The following is a 22263-nucleotide window of genomic DNA, read 5'->3' on the forward strand; positions in this document are numbered from 1 at the left end:
CTTCCACCATTCAGCCAGCAATAGAAAAACCTGCTTATAGTTTTCTTTGCATAGGAAAGGGCTTAAGGAGAGGTCTTGTCTTCTCACATGAAAAATTATGCATATTGTAATGGTGCTTCAGGTCTTCCTGTATCTGGGCAATTTTATAATTCCATAGTAAAGTACAGCTAGATATCAATCAACCCTCACATTACTCATTCAGACTCAGGTAAAATTTATCACATCCACGCTAACAACAAACATACAGATTCAGCAAACCTAATTGACTAAAACCCCAGGGTTCCTAGGCTGCCTACTTGAAGAATTCATGGACTGGAGATGAATCAGATTTGCTGGCTAAAATATATGTCTTGCAGGAGTCAAAGACATAGGACGAAAGCAAGGAATTTCTCAGAATGGACAGAGCCATGAGTCAGGCCTTCTTTGTCCCTGGACCCAGAACAGAGGCATCTCTCAGGGTATTCCAATTTGTGCTGAAGGCTGAAAAGGTCAGTAGGAATTTTTTGTTCCAACATCTGTTCTCTGAATTGAATCCACCGTTTGCTCAGCTATGTTGAACAATAGTGAGTCACACAAATCAACAGCAGAACCAATATGACATTTTAGCAGTCTGTGAATTATCCACCCTGCATTCTAGGGCAACTTCTGACCCTTTTATAGGCCATACATGAATTATTGCCATTTACTTCCTTTAATGAGAAGTTACACAACTGTAACAAATATCAGAACAGTTCCAGTCTCTGCAAGGCTTTTGATTTTGTGCCTTAGCAACATATTGATTACCTGAAAAGAGCCACTATTACATATGAGAAAGAATGTAATTTCTTACCACACAGTACTTGTCCCCTGGAGTAAGAAAATCAGCTGCCAGAAAACAACCGCTGCATGCATCCAAGAGTTTGACAGCTTCTCCACTGTGGGCAGGTTTGTAAGTATAGACTGTCCCCTGACAAATAAGGAGCATTAATCCATCACCGGGCTATGAAACTTTTCATTAAAAACTTTCAAAGACTTCAACAAAAAATACCCATCTTTCTGAGCTTTACTCTTTAATGTTTTATATTTGACTCTAAACTAAAAAAAGTAAAAAGTACCCAGTAGAATTCAGCTGAATTTACTGGATTGTATTATTTTACACTAGCTGAAGATCAGGCTAGTTCATTTTAGAGTGATCCAGCTAGTCCCATTTTCAAGAAGTTTTGTTTCTCAAAATTGCTTTAATAAAATAATTTTAAACCACACTATTTCACGTTACTCCAAGAATCAATAAATATTCTAAAACAATGTAAAATACAAATCATAAACCTTTTTGTGTGCTTACTCCACTGTAAACACACAAGTATTTCCGTTGGGAAATCTCAGCAGTAGGTACTTTATAATCCACTATCTGTAGGAGACAATTGTTCTGTGCTTCATTAAAGTCTTTCCAATCTTTCATTTAAAAACACAAGATGAACTAAGTTCACCTCTGATATAATTTGTTGACTTGTGTGATTAAATTACAGATATTTCATACTAATAGTATCAGCATACACATATAGAATCACAGGAACATCCCATTACATAATTCTAGTATCTCAAATGCTGTACCTGGTCAGTGACAAGCAGAAGTACAGTGTAATCAGGGGAGAATATGATGCTGGATATGGGTTGTAAGATATCAGCGCAGATTTTCATCTCATACTGCAGACCTTTGATGTGATAAAAGAATAAAAAGCCCTCCTGTGCAGAAAAGTAGAAATCCGTATCAGGTCTGGGTCATTCATCCTAGCCCATTCTCGCAAAGTGAACTGCAAGACCTTCTGAAAATCTTGAAAGCAAGAATGTTTAACTGTACCCCATCAGTATTGGTCTCATTTGCCTTTAATATGTTCAAATGCAGAGGACTCTTAACCTGGATAATAAATCTATTGAAAAAATCAGGTGTTCTTTAATACAAATCTTACCAACAGTCCATGTTTGATAACAAAAGACTCTCTCATCAGTTAATACTTAAGAACTTGTATTGGGTTTTTTTGAGACAGTATAAGAATTTGTCCCTTAAGCAGTCATTTGTCCCTTAAGCATTGTCAGTTTGGGCTTGTGACTTATATTTTGCACAAAACAATTTGGTGGTTCTCTTGGCCTTTTCTCTTCCTTCCTGTTTTTTGTCCATCCTTCTTTTCTGTTCCTCTAGAATACTCTTTGCCTTTTGTTAAAAATATGATTGTCCTCTTTTGTTGCTTCTTTGACTACAAAAATGGAATCTCTTCCCATCCTGCTCTCTTACATTTTCTCAAGTCTTAACAAAGAAAATATATACAACACCAGAGAGGACCTTTATAGTTCTGCAGCCTCCACTTTTTTCTAACTCCTGTCTTTGCAGTGAACTCTGCATTTGAATGTTATTTGATTTTCACACAGTAAGAGTAAGGTAAAAGCATAAAGGATGCCTTACATTTCCAGCTGCGTACAGTCCCTCCTTACAAAATGCCATGGCAAATAAAATTCGGTTTCGCAGATCCTTTGGTTTACCACCTGAGAGCACAAAATTGACACAAAATATCAAATCTAATTTATTCCAACAACATGTCTCAACTTCAAATCTGAGATGATTTACGATTTGTGAGTAAAAAGGCTCCACGCGGTATATATTCTTTGGACTTCTTGCCATGACAATGAAGGATAAGGTTGGTATACATAATTTGAAGTGAAAGTACTACTGTGGTCTGATGAACCAGAAATCAATTTGAGAAATCATTTGATTTTGTAAAGGCTGCTAAATAGCCACTTTGAAGTTTGTCAATAACAGAATCATCGAGTCATTTAGGTTGAAAGGGACCCCTAGAAGTCCTCTGATCCAACCTCCTGCTCAGAGCCAACTTCAAACTCAGAAACAACTTCAATGTTAGATCATGTTGTCCAGTCTCATATCCAGCTGAGGTCTGATTATCCCCAAGAATGGAAATTCCACAGCTTCTCTGGGCAACTTGTCCCACTGTTTGTCTATGTTCACTGTGAAAGTGGGTTTTTTTCCTAATATATACCCAGAATTTCCACTGATGCAAACTGTGTCCTTTGCCTGTCTGGTTCCATCTTCTCTGTAACCTTTCATTAGGTAGCTAAAGCAATGGTAAAACCCCCCATTTCCTTTTCTCCAGGCTGAACAAACGTACTCCTCTTAGCCCACCTTTGCATGTCATGTACTTAGACTCTGCATTAATCTTTGTGGCCCTGTGGTGAACTTCATCCATTATGTGAACACCTTTTTTGTACTGTAGAGACCAAAACAAAATGTTTGAAACAAACCCCTAAATCCTAACTCAACTAAATTACAAGTGATTTCAGTTCTAAAAGAAGTTACTAAAACTAAGCAGTAGGGAATCTATTCTAGTGCCACTTATTCCAATTTAAATTTGAACGAACAAAAATTATTTCACTGCCACAGTTTCTCCTGAGGCTATTCATTTGGCTGTCTGTTAGCACAAAAGCTATTAATCATTTGTCATGTAAACATATAAAAGATTGCCATCAATGTGTCTTACAGAGGCCAGTGTGAGCTGAGTTTTTCTAACCAGTGGCTTCCAGCTGTACTCACATATTATTACTCTCAGACATCACTGGTGCTGCCTAAATAGATATTAACTTGATTTGAACATGGAAATACCTTTCTTTTTCTGTACTTCTCTACGAACATATGACACCACATCCGATATTTTACGCATGTATTCTGCAGAAAAGAGAACAATTATAATGTCAACCTTGTTTATATGTCAATATTGCAATAAAAGTCAGTTGTATTCCAGCCTACTGAACAAAAGAACAGGTTCAGTATACTGAATCAAAAATGTGCGTTGTTCCCCAATACCCAATTTCTGTCATTTATGCAACTGAGCAGGCACAATCTTTCTGTGATTCAGCTTACAGCTGTAAAAGGGAGGTAGCAATACTTGGCATGGAGAGTGGTACAGATGCAGATTTATCTATCTTCTAGTGCTAAGTTCTGGTATTGTTATTTCTAACCACGATATTTTTTTTAATTTGATGTAATTAAGAAGGAAACTTCAGTCAGTCTGGAAAAAATGCCCAAGTGAAATGTTGTGGCTGCTTATGATTCTGTTTGCAACACCATAATAGGAATTTAGCACGTACTTAAAGTTGGACATGCACTTAAGCATTCTGTTAAATAGACACAGATTGCAGTATGTTTTAAATTAAGCAGAAGCTTCACTACAATATGAATACAGAAAATTTTCTTACACAGTTTTAGGCCAGGACTCAAAGAAGAATATACAGGCCAAGGAAAAGCCCAAATGGCAAATATTCTTGTTGCCTTCTACTGAAGTGGCAAAAACATTTCTGGTCACACCTCAGCTTTTTATTTGTTGATGATTTCCAACTATTGATCCAGTAAACTTAAAACTCCAATAATTTCAAAAGCGGAGAAATAAGGCTGGGTTTGCTGGGGTTTTTTTAAGAGTTTTTTTAAATTTCTGTGTTAACTATCAAAACTTCAGTTTTGAGATACATTACTTTGGAAAAGTCAAGGACACTTGCTGTAGCTTAAAAAATAATGTATTACATGGCAAAAGAAGAAAACAAGACTATCACCAGCCTGCCTGTTAACACGGATTCAGTGTTTATTAGAGAAACTGTTCTATGCTGGTCTATGACAGGGTATCACCCAGTTCTAGTGCTAGGGAGAAGCATAACCCAGTACTCCTCTTAGACCTGAGTGAACCAGTGATCTTCATGTGCACAGTAGGACTGATATCTTCCATCCCTGCAGAGGACATTAATGCACAGGTTGGCATTGCCAGAACACTTTATGCTGGTTGTGTCTCACTGTCCTCCACCTTGGGAGCCCTCTGAATGGGCACAGAAAGGTAGCATGTGGCAGGTAGTAGGGGAGAGACCTCAGGATTCCCAGAAAAAAGAATGCTTGGAATGGACTGCTGTTGCCAAAAAATTTTAGTCACTCACTAGCCTGCCAAAGATCCCCCTGAAAAAAGACAGGTGGGAATATATATAGGGCAGACAAATCACCTCTGCAAGTTACAATCAGTCTGAGGGTCATGTACTCAGTCCTCCCACTCTAGAATAAATTAAAAGCAGATTTCTTTGTCTGAAGCCAAAGACATCTTCTGTTCACTCTCTGTGCTTCATAACTTTTGCAGTAAAGCCTGATAATCTTTACAGCCTTGTTTTCATTAGAAAATAGTTTATGTAAGAGCTGACCTTAAGGAATTCTATTAAGCAACATTACATTAAATTCAGTTTTGTTGTTTGAAGACTTATCATGAGTCTTCAAAGATATGTTCTAACATTATCTAACATACTAAATGAGGACAATCTAATAGTTCATGCAAAATAAGATAAATTATTGGTACTTAACTAATAGGGAAAAGACTGTGTATAGCTGGTCTATTAATAGTTTAATGCTAATCTAGTCGGGCTTGTTAATAAGATCTGAGCTTCTGGAACTATTGTTCATTTTATCAGTTTTGATGTATCTAGATTTTTCTCTCTTTTTTTTTTTTTTTTGCCAAAGAAAAATGAAAGCCAATTATTGGGTTCTAAAGAAACCCATAGAGAAGTTCAAAAGACATTCTCAAATGTTTATGATACTAATAAAAGAACTATGGCTCTACAATATAGCTTTACAATTTCTGTAAGGCATACAATAGAAGAACAGAAGAAAGCAAAAAAAGATTTCACCTATCTGTTCTCCTCTCTAGTTGAATAAAACACAAAAGGTAGCTATTTCTTACCAGGCAGAGGTTTTTCTTGAAGAGTAGAAACACTGCATGTCTCAGCATCAATTGCCAAAACATATCCTTCTTTACAGCCCATGTAAATTTCTGAGGTTGCAGTCCAGCAGTGGGCAGTAGGATACACTGAGGGCCTAATACAATTTCTAGGCTTCAGCACAAAAATAAACAAGTTCAATCAACAATTGACAAATATTTGTACAAACAGCTATGTACATTTTAAGGCAAAAAAAGATCATTACCTCATAGAGTCTGACCACTTGCATAACATCAGCCTTATTTTATTCAGTGATTCCATCACTGAAGCCAGTAACTTGGGAAACAAGAACATTTTCAAGAAAAGTCTATGACTGGAGAGAGTGGTGGAGAACTCGCCTCTCTCCCTAGAAGCCTGTTAAAATGACGAACTGTATTTTCATTTAAAAATTATATATTTTAAAATTTGAATTTATCTGGGTTTATTCTCCAGCACTTGCATCTGCTACAGTTTTGTCCTCTAATTTGGAAGTCCCTCCAGTATCTTCCCTACCGTCACAAAGATATTGACCCACCATAACCAGGTGGGTCCCAATTTTTTAATGATAAAATTATGATAAAATTCAACACATTGAGGCCCTAGATTGTTTTGTTTTTTTGTAATGTCAGAATAGCACTGCAAGCCCAAATTGAAATGGTTACTCACTACAACCTCACCCTGAAAAATACTTTTCAAACTGCTTTTCAGGATAGTCTTCCACTTTGTAGACATAACCCGCACATGTAGTCTTGCATACTTGTCAGTACTAAAACACATTTTGTTTGAATAGTTTATCTATCATATAATCCAAATTGCTCTGTAAAACAGCTCTGTCAACCTTTGGGTCATCTGCAAATTAGTTCTAGAAATATCCCTGCCGTAGACTTCCCATGTGCCTTGAATTTCATTTCACTAAAATAAATCTCATAAATCCATCATCCATAAAACAGGAAGAACAAAACTTCTCCAGCAAATATTATTAAAGACAGTGACCTGTTCAGGTACAACAGCAATAGGGGTCATATGAATACCATGACAGAAAGAACCAGATTGAAGAGAATTCGGGCCAGGGAAGAGGGGAACAAAACAAATGAAAACCGTGGGAGAACCTTTAAAAGAGATGATTCAAAGAACCATGCACGTGAGCAGAAGTGGTGAGGAACAACAGACAATATGATGGATGAAAAAAAAAGGAACCTATAATTCTATAAAACACCTGCTGTCTCACTAAAGGCACTACAAAAAGAGGAAATATACATGGATTTGTGATGAAAACATAGGACAGAGATTCATCAGTACCTAGATTTCATTAGTAAAATATGCCAAGGGCTTGCTATATGATTCTCAGTAACTAACTTGATCTCTATTTATGCTTACAAAGCATTTTGAATTTCTCAGGGGAAAATGTTACAGAAATAAAGTATATTACTATCTACTTTATAAATCAAGTAGGACTAACAGTAATAAATCTATAACAAATGGGGCTTTCCATCACCCAGAGAAACATTTAATATAGGTGTTTTCACTGATTTTATGAGGCTTGAACATCACAAATCATTGGGAAGGTTGGAACTGAACCACTGTGAATCAGAAGATTCTGGTGTAAAGACAACTTCTGCAACATTCCTTTGTACCTGTTGTCATGACTACCTTTACACAAAAACTAGGTAAAATATGCTAATCCTAGGATGAGATTATGTAAATCCCAAACCAGGTTGCTTCTTGAACTGTGCATTGGTATGGTGGGGCATGATGATAATAAGGCTGTCTTTTTTTGATCTTCTCTTCCTTTTGATGAGCACCTCTACAGAGAAAATAATCCATGACAGATCCTTGTTATGAAAAGTTTTATAAAAAGACAGTGGAATAAAATTGGTGCTGGGGATGAAGTGGAGTCAAATGGGTTTGTCATGGTAAAGGATATTGAGAAAACTTAGGTTGCAACTGTAAGAAATACTGAAATAAAACTAAATCAATGTAATGCAAGAAAGAAAAGGATTGAAAGCTGTAGGATATTTTAATTCCTTTCACTCTGCTGCCCCGTTGTGGTTACACTTTGGTACATACCCAGCCTCAGTATCTTGTTCTAGAGTATGGAACCCTAACACATTTCAAAGCAGCAAACAAGTGCACTGGCAATGGGCTTGCTTTTCTTGCCTCTCACACATTCCTTAAGAGTCGGGTACAGCCGCCAAGGACCATGGCTGAGGATAACTCTTTTACATAATAGTCTAAATAAATGGTTCTTCGCTTTGGATGCTTACATCAACGTGAAAAACATCGATCTCAACTGACTTGGACTTAGTAATAAAGAACAAAAATCATTCTGTCTAATTCTGCAGAGACAGGGAGAGCTTCATCAGGCCATGATAGTATTCCCACTGCATTCAACTGAACTCACCTCATTAATCACCACAGGAGAAGCAGGTTGTCTCTTACTGAATAAAAGAGCATTGATGACAGTAGAGAGGAAAATGACTCCAAGGTATTTATGAATGTCGAGGCACAGAATTAAGGCTAGAGTCAGATAACTGCTCATGGACATTTGTAATGGTATACAAGTTATCAGTGATAGTAACCACTGATACATCTGCCACAGCAGCCTGTCAATTTATAAAGACAGTGAAGAACAGTAGTTTGAGCACCTCTACTTTGGACAGCCTGGTCCTTTACAGCATGTGTAGTCTGAAGATATCTTGATATCTGACGAACTCAGCAACTTCAGTCATTTCTATCTCTCTCAAAGTTGCTGCATTAGACACTTTTCAACATAAGGTTCTTGATAAAACAGTATTTCAAAGAAGTATCTTCTCCATCAAGTATATTCTGATCAACTTGTGTAGGAATTGCTTTGGCATAACTATATGTTCCATGTTGGGGTGCTGGAAGGGGGTGCTTAACCTGACAAGACATAGGCGTGCAACATCCCCTCCTCCCCTGCCCTTCTGCCGTGGGCGGTTGCAAGATCTAGTAGTACCTCAGTTTTTCCGCTTGGTTAGAGATGGAGTTTATGTTCACAGGCATGCGTGGAAGGGAGAATTAGTGCTGTAAGGCACAATAAATGCAAGTCCTGCAAAAAATTACTCAGCTATCATCATTTGGAACAAGGTGAAAACATGCCAGAAATTGATTCAGTGCCTCCCAGTGCTAAACTGTGAGTGTAGCACCTCCCTATTTAGTACACAGGAAAAAAAACAAACCACCACAACAACAAAAGGAACAACAACAGCTTGTATTTCTGAAAAAAAACATGCATTTCTAAATAACCTGACGTTCATTACTTTGTCACTATTCACAACCAAAATACACCCATCTAGGGAATTTGGACAGTAAGTAACTACCAAAATATTTACCATGTAATCTGAAAGAAAATGAAATCTTCATCAAAGACTAGGAGAACAATCTACTCTTGGGCCAGGAATATTTCTACGTATAAGGAGAACATAATCACCTTGAAGGTGCTAAAAAGAAATCTTTTTTTTTCTGAAGGCAGTTGGGAATACAAAGACAGCGTAGTGGTATCTAGTATGGTTGAAAGCAAAGACTTTTCCATGTGGAAAAGTTCACAATGTGGTTCTGCAAGTTTAAGCATACAAATTGAATCTACCATTCCTGAATGGAATAGCATCCATTCAAGGACAGACAAATTCTATTAAGCCTCACAGACCTAATACAGGAGTTGTTTTTTTTTTCTCAATATCTCTTGTAATTCACTTTACAGGCTAAAGAACGAAGTATTTTTTGCAGTTCATCATCTGCGCGTAAGAGGCGGTATGGCAGAAGAAAAAGGCAACGCCCCTGATGAGCATAAGTATCTTCATTTTCCATGTTCTAAGTGATTTGAAATATAAGCAGTTTAATGTAATCAGCATCAGTACAGGATGTTTGTTTGCAGTTATTGATTGTCCTGGAAACCAAGGACATCAGCATTTACACAGTTAAAAATCTCTGCGAATCTGAATGTATGAAGCCATGAAAAGAGGATGAGGTCAGGAAAGCATCATTCCCCCTTTTTATTTTTCATTCTGCTTTATAAGAAAAGTTTATTGCAGCAACCTGTGGTGTACTAATCTGATAATATGGAACTCACATTTGCCGACTGAAAAGATGTAGTGTAATACCAGTATCATCTTATGTGTGGTAGTTTTGGTGTCTCATATATATCGCAAGCCACCAAATAGAAATTCATGGTCTTAATCTCATAAGAGAATCCCAGATTTGCACGTTAAATGTTTTCACACTGTCAGATGCTTCTAGTTGGTAGTCAGGTGAAAATAAGTAAATGTCAAACAAAATGAGAACACTTTTGAAGCCTCTCAAAAGAGGCATCTCAAGGGAGGCTCACAAGTAAATGACCAAATACAAGTGAGACAAATGGGCAGGTCCAACAATGACAGTGGTGTGGAAATGTATTTCAGAAGCAGGGGTTGCTGTCTGGAATAAAGCCCTCATAGTTTCTGTAGGCTGAAACATTTCCAGAGTCAAAAAGAAAACAAATTTCAAAGGGAGGTAAGGATACCTGAAGGTTAGCATGGGAATAGGTTTTCAAGGTTTGAGCAGGTCATAATAGCTTGGGCACAGTTAAATGCTGACATGGTTATACTGATTCTGGGATACAGATTAGTACCTCCACTGCACAGATAGACTACGGTGCTAGGACCTGTGTCAGAAATCTCTACAATGTTCTGCACTGTGCAGTAGCAGTATGTCCCGTAAGTCTCCTGTCAAAATGGATTTAAAAAATATTGTTGACACAATAGATCTATTTAATGGGTTTTACCTGTTTAACAGACATTAAAAATATTAATTTATTAACACCTATTTGCATAAAAAGCATAATGAATTGGAATAGTAAAAGGGAAAAAAATCAGTCTCTACCATGAATGTTTCTGCTTCGTCTCCTACCAGTCCAGCAATGGCTGAAACTGGCAAATCAGGGCCATAGTACGGATCTTCACTATGAGAAACTGGGAAAAATAAACCCTTATGAGGACTCATGGACCCTTGTCCATCAGGGAGTTTCACAGGCCTGTGAAAAAGCAAGAGATGCTGCGTGAGGAGCAGAAATATTACAACTAGTAAATGCTGATACAAAACTGAGAAGCGTGTTTTCAAAACTGTGAGACACCAACACAGTTAATGGGCTTTACTTCTGCAAGAATAATGGAGGATTGTTGTAGACAATCATTCTGCATGGCACATACCATTTCACTGAAAAGTAACAGCAATTCTACTATAAAAGAGGAATGTTCCTAACCGGCAGAAACAGATTGCCATATTCTAACTCAGTGTCTTTTCTTGTTGCCGTGTATAAACAACTATTCTATATTACTGTTCTCTTATTAACCAGGATTAATAAAGTCACACACCTAATTTGCATATGCTGTCAAGATTCATGCTTAATGTTTATTTGGAGAAAGTTAAACGATGATGAAAAATTATTAGTAGTATTTGCCTGTTGCACTCTGGTAATCGATGTATGAGCGGCTGTTGCAATGCAGAAGTTGAGGATTCTATAGTTTACAAACTGCATTGATTTATGACTTGGAAAAAAAATATGTAAAATAAACCACTCTTTGTGGAGGTTTAACCTCTATTGAATGGAGTGAAAAGTGAGGAAAAAGGAGTATATGTGTATTTCCACATGTGTACCCTAGAATGACAAAAGGCAAAATACCCTTCAGAATTCTTTTCATATCACAAATTAAGGCCTTGTCTATACTTGCACTAGTATAACTATGTTAGTGGCAATATGTGGGTTATATTCATAGTTAACAAGGTGAAACACAATTGCAACTGTACAGTAGCTACCACTGAAACAGTATATATGTTATATTTCAAAGACACCAACTTGAATGATACATACTACTACTACCAGCCTCAAAAAACATTTTAGCATAAATAAATTCTAGGTTTGCTGTGCTCAGTGAATTGCATTGACAGAGCCATCCTCTCTGGATCTGTAAATTGGCCACACAAGCTAGAAATCACACAGAAAATTGATAACTGCTTTTGGTACAATTTGTGATTACAACACCACATTGTTTAACTATGCTTACTAGGAAACAACTCGATCCAAATTTGGTGGTTTCATAGCTACAAAAGCAATACTCAACATAGCCACTTGCAGGAAAGCAGCCCAGGCACTACCTTAATTCAGTCATGCAGCTATTGATAGAGACTGCCAACGCAGCTGATTAGCATTAGCTTCATGATGTGCATAATCTGGACACGTGAGTGCTAAGAAATGAAATCATAAATTCAATTAACTTGATTGACTAGACAGATTCACACTGGCTGTGATTTACCAACTACTGATTGCAATTGCTAGGTCAATTAAATTGGATTAAATTCTTTGCAAACAGATGTAGGTTGCTAGTCATAGTTATTAAAATATACTTCTAGATTTTCTCTTAACCTGAAGGGTGTTCCACTTACTTTTGCTTAAGGTGATGCTCGTCATTATTCCTTTCAATATGCCAGATAGTAACGGAGCTCTCATTAACAAAACACAGTTGTTGCCAATTCATAGGGTTAAAACTTAAAGAGGTCGCTGTTACCCCTGGCTGAGACTCACTGCACAGGAGGATATTTTCTTGCCAGTTCCTTCATTAAGAAGAGTAAAAGAAAATCCTAAATAAGTCAAAAACATTCAAGCCAAAGATACGGATGTGATTATGACAGACATTCAAGATCAAGATTGGAAAACAAATTACTTTGTCACTGACAAAAAACTTCTGCTGTCAAACAAGTTAGGGTCTTCTTGAGAATAAAAACGAGGTGGTTAATTAGCCACACATAAAATTAGTACTGCTACAAAAAGATTGAATAGTAAAATAATTTTGAAAACTGACGTTTTAGAAACATTATCATGCACTTCCTTTTGTGAAAAGACCAACAGAATCAAGAGACGTGGATTTTTTTTCATCCATTCCATCAATGACTACTTTAATGGGCCCAAACAATTAACACTTCCGCACCCCAGACCTCAACCATGCTTTTCCAATCCAAAAACTAATGATTATAATGCTTGCAGGCTTGCAGTTGGAAGGTATTATGATTAGGGAATAAAACACAGTCAGCCTGTGATTATCTATGGATGAATTAGGTAATACAATAATTGTGCTGTGAATGCAGACATACAAGCTATGGCTGCATTAACTAACTTGAGCACAAACCAGGGCAGAATTTGTGTGGGGCTGTTATGTATAGCTGACATAAGCCTGGGAATCTGCTTTCCACTGACTTTTCTTTTGTCCTGTGTAACCTATTTTATGTTCTCACCATCTAATTTGCATATTTCTCTATTATCCAGATTAATTCTTGACTGCATTTGCATTTTTAGGTGCTATCCAAGAACTGATTAACATAATTTGAAGAAAATGGTTAAAACTGTTTCTTAATTTCTTGGACAATATATCTGGCTGTTAATCTAAATAACATTTATAGCTTCAGTATTTGTCATTACTACTGAGAGGAAAAAAACCTAAAATGCATACACTGCTGTAAATGGATTTAGTATAATCCTGTTGCTTTGGCCTGTAATAAATTCACTCACAGAAACAGATGAGGACATAAGACAATGATTAATATTGATAGCATATGCAAAAAAATGAGAAATATTCACATGTACACTGTAACTCATTAAGATTACAGAAAGCTGTAAGTTGCAGCTCTGACTTTAAAAGATATCAGAGTAGCTGTCTCTAAAAATGTCAGCGTGTTCTTCTCTCATACCTAACAGAGAGTGCCAACACTCTTTTATAGTAGATAATTTATTAAGAACTGAAACTATATGGTACGTGCATCTGAAAAAGAATCTGGCATTAAGTCTCCCCTTTGAACAGAAAAGAATAAAGATCTAGGGATAAAATACCTCAGATGAAAGGCAGCTTTTAGTTATCCATAAGCTTTCTATATTTTGAGACTGACATAACTTTCAAAACATCTCTTATACCTCCGATTCCAAACTATCTGCTTAAAATACAGGAACTGTGCAATCATCATATTGTAATCACACATTAAGAATGCTAAACATTAAGATTCCTTTCATCTGTACACACACATTTCTACAATGAATGCACAATACAATCCAATCGCAAAAATGACGGTCCTGATCTCAGAGTAAATTCAGACACCTCTGTCCAAGTTATTATAAATTCTAATATTGTAAGGTAATTACATTTTGTTACTAAATTCTTTCTGACTGGAATCTAGGATGGTTCTTTTATGACAATTATTTGCTTATAGTCATATTCATGCTGATTAAAATAGGTTTAAATTCTTTGGCCTTGAAAATGTCCACTACTTTAAAGCACTGAAACATTTCTAAATTTTTCAATTTTTAAGACTAATCTAGAGAAGTCTTTCAAGATGGTGGATTTTTGTTTAACTGCATACAATGATCACATTAGACCATATGTGTTATTTCTGATGTAAGTGACAAGCATGTGAGCTTTCCAGGCCAGTGAGACTGTCTTATTGGCTTCTACTGTGATATACACACATCCTTCCTGAAGTACTGTGTACAATCAGAATTCACAGCAAACATTATTCTTCTTCATAAATAAAGAAGAGGCATCTGTAATAGTATCTACTATCACAACTAAAATTCTGAAGTTGCAGGAGTTTCTGCCTCTTCACTAATCATTGTACAAGAAAAGGTCATCATTAAATTGGGAGTATAAAGAATATTCATTACATGTCCTTGCTTGCCTTCCTCCTCCTCCACCCTCCCTGTTTGTTTTGAAGAATTGTTCAGACTCCACAATCAATGGAAGCTTGCTGGCAATGGAGGCATCAGCAGGCTTATATTTTTACATAACAATTTAAAAATTTAAATAATCTAACTTTCTGTATCTGCACCATATTATTTCTTTTCATGACCATGAGCAGAAAATGATGATCTAACCCAGTGACCCATGGTAGTGTAATCACTGAGCACAACTATAAGACAGAACGTCAAGCACGAGTAATAAAGAGTACCACTGAACACTCCAGTGGGACAAAAAAGTAGAAATCGACTTTAGAACACTATTCCTCTTTTCTGCAGGCAACTTTCTTTCACAAACAGCATGGTATTCAACTTCCAAGGGTGAACAGACAATTAACTAGTGATGAAGACTTTAGAAGTACTCCAAAACACAAAATGTCGAAGAAACTAGAAGATAGCTGTAGCAAAGTAACAGTCATTCTGACTAGTAGCTACTGATGCTAGAAAATAAACAGTAAGTTTGGTATAGAAAGTTTGCAGAAGATGACCAATCAGGAAAAAATATGGAGATGAAGGCAACCAGTGTGTCTTCCACATTTGTTAACTTAATTTATGGTAAAACAGCACGTATACAAAAATACGAATTAAATGTAAATGGTATTACAGAATATTTTTTTTACTCTTACCATACTGAAAGAACAAATTCTGGGATTGAAGAATAACTGGCTAGATATGGGCCTGTGAAGCTAAACGCAAGTAAGGTGTAGTCCAGCTGAGCATTACCTGAAATATAAAGAACATGGTCTTTAATTGCCCCAGACTTTACTGTATACTATCACAGATACTCTTCTCAGTTCCTTTATTTCCACTTTAACTCTTTAAAGGCATTCTTCAGGCCCCTGATTCCTTTGCTTCACTCTAGATTATTGTTTTGATTTGATCATAAAAGTGTTCCCTATGTATCACTGCTTGGAATTTTTTTCAATAATACCTTGAATTTGTAAAGTATTTTTCCTCAAGTACCCTGAAATCCTTTGCATTCATAATTTCATTCATATACATGAAATAAACAAGTAGTATGATCCTTATTTAAATAGCAAGGAAACTGAAACATGGATAGGGTAAGCAACTTAAACTAAGGAGAGAAATGTTACGAGGTGGGCAAAAATACACAATAGATCCCAGACACCAAAGTTTAACTGCAAGAGCCCTCATTCCTCTCGCATCTCAGATTTCTCAATGTGGCTTTCAGCAGTTTGCTTGGGAGCCTACTGCAGTATGACTTTTTTTGTTATTCTGACTATATCTTCCTAAAATGAATTCCGTTTCATTCCATTTGTTTTTCCTTTAAAACAGCTCCATTTTGTATTGTCATATTCCTCCCTAGCTTGAGCCTAACTAAAAGTAATGCAGTGGAAAATTCCTTCCACTGCTTTCCGTGCATTTTGTCATGAGACGGTTTCCTGTCACATTGTTTCTCAAGTCTTACAAAAAAATCCTTCAGAAACTGAATGATTTAAGTATTGTTTCAATGAAATGGTGACAGGGAGGGTTACCACATCACTACCTTTTAATTCTGTCAGTTTACTGAGTTCTGGAAAAGTGTAGATATATATGATGGGATTCAGCTTCCGGTCTGAAAAGGCCAGCACTTGACTGTTCCCATTTGCTGCAAAGGCTCCCACCTGGCCAGTCTGACACTGCAGCACTGATGTCTTCTTTGTTTCAATGTCCAGGAAGAGGATGTAATTGCCACAAGGGTAGCAGACAGTTCGATTGTTGATAAAGCCAAAGTTCTTGTTTGAGAATCCCTGAACCCAACTTAGGAAAGAGCAACAGAATGTTAAAACATTAAAGACACATTTCTTAAAATACTATGATAAATGGAATGTTGTAGCCTAAGTTACTCTGTGATGCTTGGGATTTGTTAGCCTCATCCTCACACCAATGTTGCAAAACCACAGTAACTTCAAGATCTAGTATTATGAATCACTAGTTCAGTGTTTCCAAAAACATATGGTCAATCTGACCCAGATGGAGCACAAAGGACTGTCATAAGAACATAGAGATGCTTATATTTCTTTCAGTTTTCACTAAAAATAAAGTTAGCCGGTTCACAGGCTCTGTTTTTGTACTCATATATCATAGTATTAGAGCATACCTTTATTCTGAAAGAATGACACAGGTACAATCCACACGTGGGACCCAGTTGTGTTTGCTTCAACTTTTTACACTTTCATAGTTCATCTCATCCCCATAAAATAAAAAATATAAAGGCATGGCTTATGTTCGTATGAACCTAACCAGAAGGACTGTTCTGTTCAGCACTTTAACATGGTAAAACTTTGGAATGTAAACAGGATGTGTTACACAAGGACTGATATAAATTACTGAAGAGGAGTCAGCTTAGGAACTTACAACGTATCAACAAATTCATAACTGCCTGCAGATGTTTTTACCTTTCAGAAAGTGTGTGGATAAACATCAGAGTCCTCTTATCAAAGGGATTTGCATTTACCACTAAGTGAAGATGTCTGACTGAGACACAGCTTAGCCTGCTAGTACCATGGCAGAAAAGTTTCAGCAGTGTAGCAGACACTCTCTGTACAACACTGCTGTTAAGACCTTCTCTTCTAATTTCTATTCAGAAACTTTCCATCTCTTATCTTTTTCCAAATAAGAGCATTTGACTGGAAGAGACCTTTGTCCTCTGTAATTGCAAGCAGTGTTTTCATGCTCCTTTCATGAACATGTCAGTCATAAGATCAGCTCAGCTGCTGATCCTCTATACTCTTACTAGAAGATTGTACTACAGCCTCAACACTCTCATAGTTAGGAACATTTTTAAATGACTAGTCTTAAGATATTTATGTCCAGCAATAATTTCTCATTATTTTTTCTGAGTAGTTTCTGCTCTTGGCCTCTTTCACTACATACCAGAGGAGTAAGTGTAGCGAGAGGGGAGTGGGAGCACACTGATCACAAGCACACTGATCATGTGCTCATGCAGATGAACTGAATACCATGGCAACAAAGAGGAGACATTTCAGCTGATTAATGTTTTTCCAAACCTTTTACACAGGAACTAGATGTATGACGTGCCATGGCACATAAGCAGACCTTTATGAACATGCTGACAAGACAAGCTCTGTGCTTTTCTCCAACGCTAGATCTGAATCAGTGAAAATGAATTATTTTTAACTTCTGTTCGCAGAGGTAAAATGAAGTCTAGAAAATATATATGCAAGGATAAATTAATGGGATGACAGCACAATTTATCATCCTTATACAACCAGTAAAGGCTTAAGGGGACAAGGATTCAGCCTGTTACCTGGTATCAGCTATGACTGGTGCAGTACACACTGAGTCAGGTAATTAGCCACGGCTTACCCACACATTTTCCATGCTGTGTCTGTCTCCAGTTCTGTATAACCATTGTGTCAGAAGTATTTAAGTCATAAACTTAGCCAACTGGTGAAATGTAGATGGGGCAAAGTAATTAGAGTTGCTTGGAAGTTTCATTACAGAGAATTTTGCGACTGAAAAATGCTAGTTCATACAAAACAGATTACATGAAACCATGAGTTTTGTGTTTTCTGAAGTCATAGAACACAGCATTCCAACTTCCTACTGCAAAATAATTTTTGTCACTTTCTTCTAAAACTGATATGCATACTATTCCTGCTTAATTTATAAGAAAGGCAAACTTGAAACTTTTCTATTTTCTGGAAATGGGCTTTGTTTCACATTCAGTAGCACCTAAATCTTTTTTTTTATTTTGGTTAATGTTTTCATTTCTTAATGTGCTTTCACAAAGCAAAAAAACTGGGTCACAGCTCTTCCAGGTAACACCAGTTTGCACAAGGGACCTCCTTAGAATAGTAATGACATACTCCAGGTGGTATATTTTTTACTCTGCAAGTACCAGAATTGGTTAAGGCTGAAGCCTGTTTCTCCTATTAACAGAACAAATAATTTTCGTTCCACTAAAAAGTGCTGCACTTATAATTATGGATCTATGTCCCAGTGTCAGCAAAACAGCTGAAATACAATGGACAAGGAAGTTTAAACATCTGCCCCGTTACATAGAAAAAACATCTAAACATCCTAGATTGCTGTGAGAGTCTCAGTTAAGGTGGAGCAGGAAGGGCTTAATTCATCTACAGCTCCTATTTGGTCAGGAGCAAAAAGCAAGTTGTTGGGTTGCCCACGAGCTTTGGAGGAGAAGTGTCTTTCTATATATACTGTGGGTAATGTTTCTTGGAAGAGGAAATCTGAAAGTCTCTGACAGGCAGGTTAAGATGCTGAGAGAGAAAAGCAGTAGTGAGGACTTAGAATACCAGGAAAATTTAGAGCCATGGAAGGAGATGACGACAGTGGGATTTAGGAGGTACAGAACAGACAGGGAAATTCTAGAGGTTGAAGTAGTCTGGGTAAAACAGAAGAGAGATATGGCCATGAACAGAACTGAACTGTATGGGTTCACGAGGCCAGGTACTAAGAATAAAAGCATGTCACAAGAGTTCATCAGGATTATGTTCTGCCAGAATCACTAGACAGGAAAAGGTAACTCATGCCACAGTTATTATCAACTCAGCAAGCTCTAGCTTAAAACTAGTCAGGATTGCTCTTACTCCTCATTTCAGAGCCTCCCTGTGCTAAGGGCAGAGAACCTAAATTTCAGTCACCACTATACACTGCAATACAAGCGCTTCTTTCCCTCTCCTCACCCCCAACTACCTGTGGCCCTAACACAGACCCACACCACAGCAGCCTCCCTTCCTTTCCCCGTTAGACCTGCCCTATTCTCTAACAGTTGTATAGAGCTGACCCGGGGTGAGAGGAGTTGGGTCCCGGGGACACAGGCCAGGCCAGGCCAGGCCAGGCCGTACCAGGCCAGACCAGGCCAGACCCCTAGGCATCCCGCCGGGGCTGAGGGGCTCAGGAGTGTGTGGAGGCCCAAAGGGCGCGGGCTGTCCTGGCCGGCACCCACCTCACTTCCAGCGCGGCCTCCTCGGCCGAGGCGCAGCGGCGGCCCCCCAGGGCCCCGGCGCGAAACTCCTCACTGGCCGGGCCCGCTTGCCGGGCCCCACCAGCCGCCTCCATCCGCCCCACACCACCTCCAGCCCGTTTACACCCGTCTCCAAGAAACGAGAACGGCTTTTGCTATTAGCTGACGCACCTCCTCCCGCCAGGAGCAGACCAGACAGCTGATTGGCCTGCGCCCGTGCGCCAACCAACCAATGAGCGCGGGGAGCTATTTAAAGGGCCAGCAGCCCTATGAGAGAGCCTGTGCAGCGCTCCTGTTCTGGGTGGGTTGTGGGTATGAAGGGCAGAGAGACGCTCTCTGCGGTGTGTTCAGCCGTGCAGGCAGCGGCCCGGGGTTAATGGGGTAACGCTGCCTGTGAGGCGCTGGTGTCTGTGGCCTGTAACCCAGGCAGTCGTTGCTGCTGTGCCTCAAAAGCAGGCAGCCTTGGGGCAGCGACCGTAGGCTCCTTCCCTCAGCCACCTCGCAGGGTGTTCCAGCAGCACTTCACCTGTCACTCAGTGAGACAGCTGTACCAGCTCTCCCCTTGCTTCTCTTTGGTTTCCTTTCACGAAGTGCTGCACCCAGGGCAGTCTTTTTCAGGGTGTATAAGACAGCGCTCATGAAGCTTCAAAGAGAGCTGAGGAATAGTTGGCCACTAGAAAGAAGAGAAAGTACAACTATGATATCTCTGTATATACCTATGGCTTTTAACATGATAACACAGCAAGAACTTCCAAGTATTTTAAAAGCAGAATTAGCAAGAGCATCTCCTTTTCCTAAAGGGAGAAATATTATTTACAGTGTCTCGCTTGCTTGTGTTAGTTTGTTATCTCTTGTCTGTACAGTGGCAGTGTGTGGTTCTGTGATACTCTACACACCCACAGCACCACAGAGCAATGATAGAGTGACACTCCCATCCAGAAATGGCAGGACAGGCCTGTACCTTACCTCTTGTCTCTGCAGGTGCTCTGTATGCCACGCAAAACCAAGACAGGATGAGGAAATGGGTTTATTTTTCCATGGTGCCTTTGAGGAGGTATTGTAGCATGTGGATTTTGTGATGCTGCTTTGAGCTCCTACGTGCCTGTCTCTGGGCTGTGACTTAGCAGAATGCCTGTGTTCTCCTTAATTGCTAAAACAAATTTCAAATTAATTTTCTCATTTTTTCATGACCCAAAATGTGGCTGAGTCTTTCCTAAGGGAAGCACTCAGAGGAATGAGAAATATGTCCTCTAACATAGGTTTTTTTAGTGGTAGGAGAAATCATTTTGTTGGCAAAGGACATCTTATGTACAGCTTTGTCTGCCTAGGGCATGGCAGGATTGTGCAACGAACTACCACTCCCTTTCACTGCTGACCTGCTTATTAGTTGCATAACCAAACAGCAATGACTTAACAAAAAATCACGTTGTTGTTCTGTTCAAATGGATAATGGTATCAGGTTCATGGTGACTTTACTAAGGGCCATCTCAGTGTTTGCCTGCAGGAGAGGTCCCCACAGAAAATACTGTTTTTTGCAACATCATGCTTGAGGCCCAACTCCAGTGACAAAACCAAACCGAAAGTCACCAACAGGCAAAGCTTTCCAACTGTGCAAGCATTGATCCACTGATGAGACTGGGGAAGCTCCAGTTCCTCTGTTAGCCTTGGGGGTTTGACAGACATGCCCATCGCTGGGAAGGCCAGGACCGTCCCTCCCTTTGGCTGTGGCTGCCCCAGCCCTCCCATGTCTACAAATGTGCTGTTTGCTAATAAGGTACAGCTCGGACCTCAAGGTTGGGCAGAAGTGTGTGGAGCCCAAGGAAGACAAACATTTCATTTCTGGGACCATAGATCAACTTGGACGCTGTGTGAAATGCATTGAAAGGAAATCTCCCCCATTGCCACTATTCCACCACAGGAAAAGCAGGTACAAGGAAGGCCCTGGAGCCCTCACCTCAACTGAAGAGGGAGCAAAAGGGATGGGGAGGACTTCAGTCTGTACTTCACTTCTCTCTTTTGCTCTATGGACATACTGATGCTCCCACAGGTCACATTTGCAGAAGCAAGCATGAACCCCTCTATGACTGCAAGGTAGTAATTAAATTAAATCTAACATTTGCTGTGCCCCCCTTATGCATTACCTGTTGTCTCCTCTTGGATTTCCATCATGAAGTGGAGTATCTGCAGGAGAAACAAACCTTCCTTGTTATCCTCAAGATGGGACTGGATGGGATTTTGAAGGGCAGGAGGTGACCCAGCAAGAGAAGGCCTGGCCCAGGAGGCCCTGTCCCAGGAGGAGGCAGGGGGGAGGCCTGGTGCCTCACCAGCTGCTGGAGGCACCACTTGAAAAAAACACCCAACCAGGCATATGGGGTGGAGTTTTTCCATAGGTTTCCTATTTAAATGGAAGTGCAGCTGGGGTGGGTTATGCCGTGGTTATACAGAAAAGAGCATTAAAAGCAGTTTAACAGTGCCTGTCCTAGTCAGCATCCCCGCTGGGGAGGAGGGTCGGCTCAAGGAAGGACACCGGGGGGGATGCGCGACGTTCCTCCCACCCAAACCCAAACTCTCCCCGCTCCGTGGGCGCCAGCCACCTGAAGCAGAGCGTCGCCAGCCCCCGGGGGAGGGAGGCAGGCCGGCACACAGGCCTTGACACCCGGCTGGCAGGCCGGCAGCGCCCCGCTGAGGGGACGGTGGTTCCCGCCCTCCTCAGGGCCGCCCCCCGCGGGCGGGGCCGGCGGGAGGGTACGGCACAACGCCGCGCGGCACAACC

General features: G+C 39.3%; 1 protein-coding gene across 1 annotated transcript in view; it reads right to left on the minus strand.

Annotated features, from left to right (window-relative positions):
- The window catches only part of CFAP43 (cilia and flagella associated protein 43), a 49021-nt gene extending 29436 nt beyond the window's left edge, over positions 1-19585 (minus strand). The window contains exons 1-10 of the mRNA XM_009881622.1: positions 19473-19585; positions 16047-16300; positions 15166-15262; positions 12205-12372; positions 10645-10795; positions 5751-5901; positions 3647-3709; positions 2438-2517; positions 1591-1722; positions 830-946 (exon numbers count right to left, since the gene is read on the minus strand). Coding sequence (XP_009879924.1) covers positions 830-946; positions 1591-1722; positions 2438-2517; positions 3647-3709; positions 5751-5901; positions 10645-10795; positions 12205-12372; positions 15166-15262; positions 16047-16300; positions 19473-19585 — 1326 coding nt within the window. The remainder of the gene's footprint in view (positions 1-829; positions 947-1590; positions 1723-2437; positions 2518-3646; positions 3710-5750; positions 5902-10644; positions 10796-12204; positions 12373-15165; positions 15263-16046; positions 16301-19472) is intronic.
- Positions 19586-22263: the final 2678 nt, after the last annotated feature.

This window comes from Charadrius vociferus, unplaced genomic scaffold (assembly GCF_000708025.1).
Source record: "Charadrius vociferus isolate BGI_N301 unplaced genomic scaffold, ASM70802v2 scaffold282, whole genome shotgun sequence".
In the NCBI taxonomy this organism is placed as follows: domain Eukaryota; kingdom Metazoa; phylum Chordata; class Aves; order Charadriiformes; family Charadriidae; genus Charadrius; species Charadrius vociferus.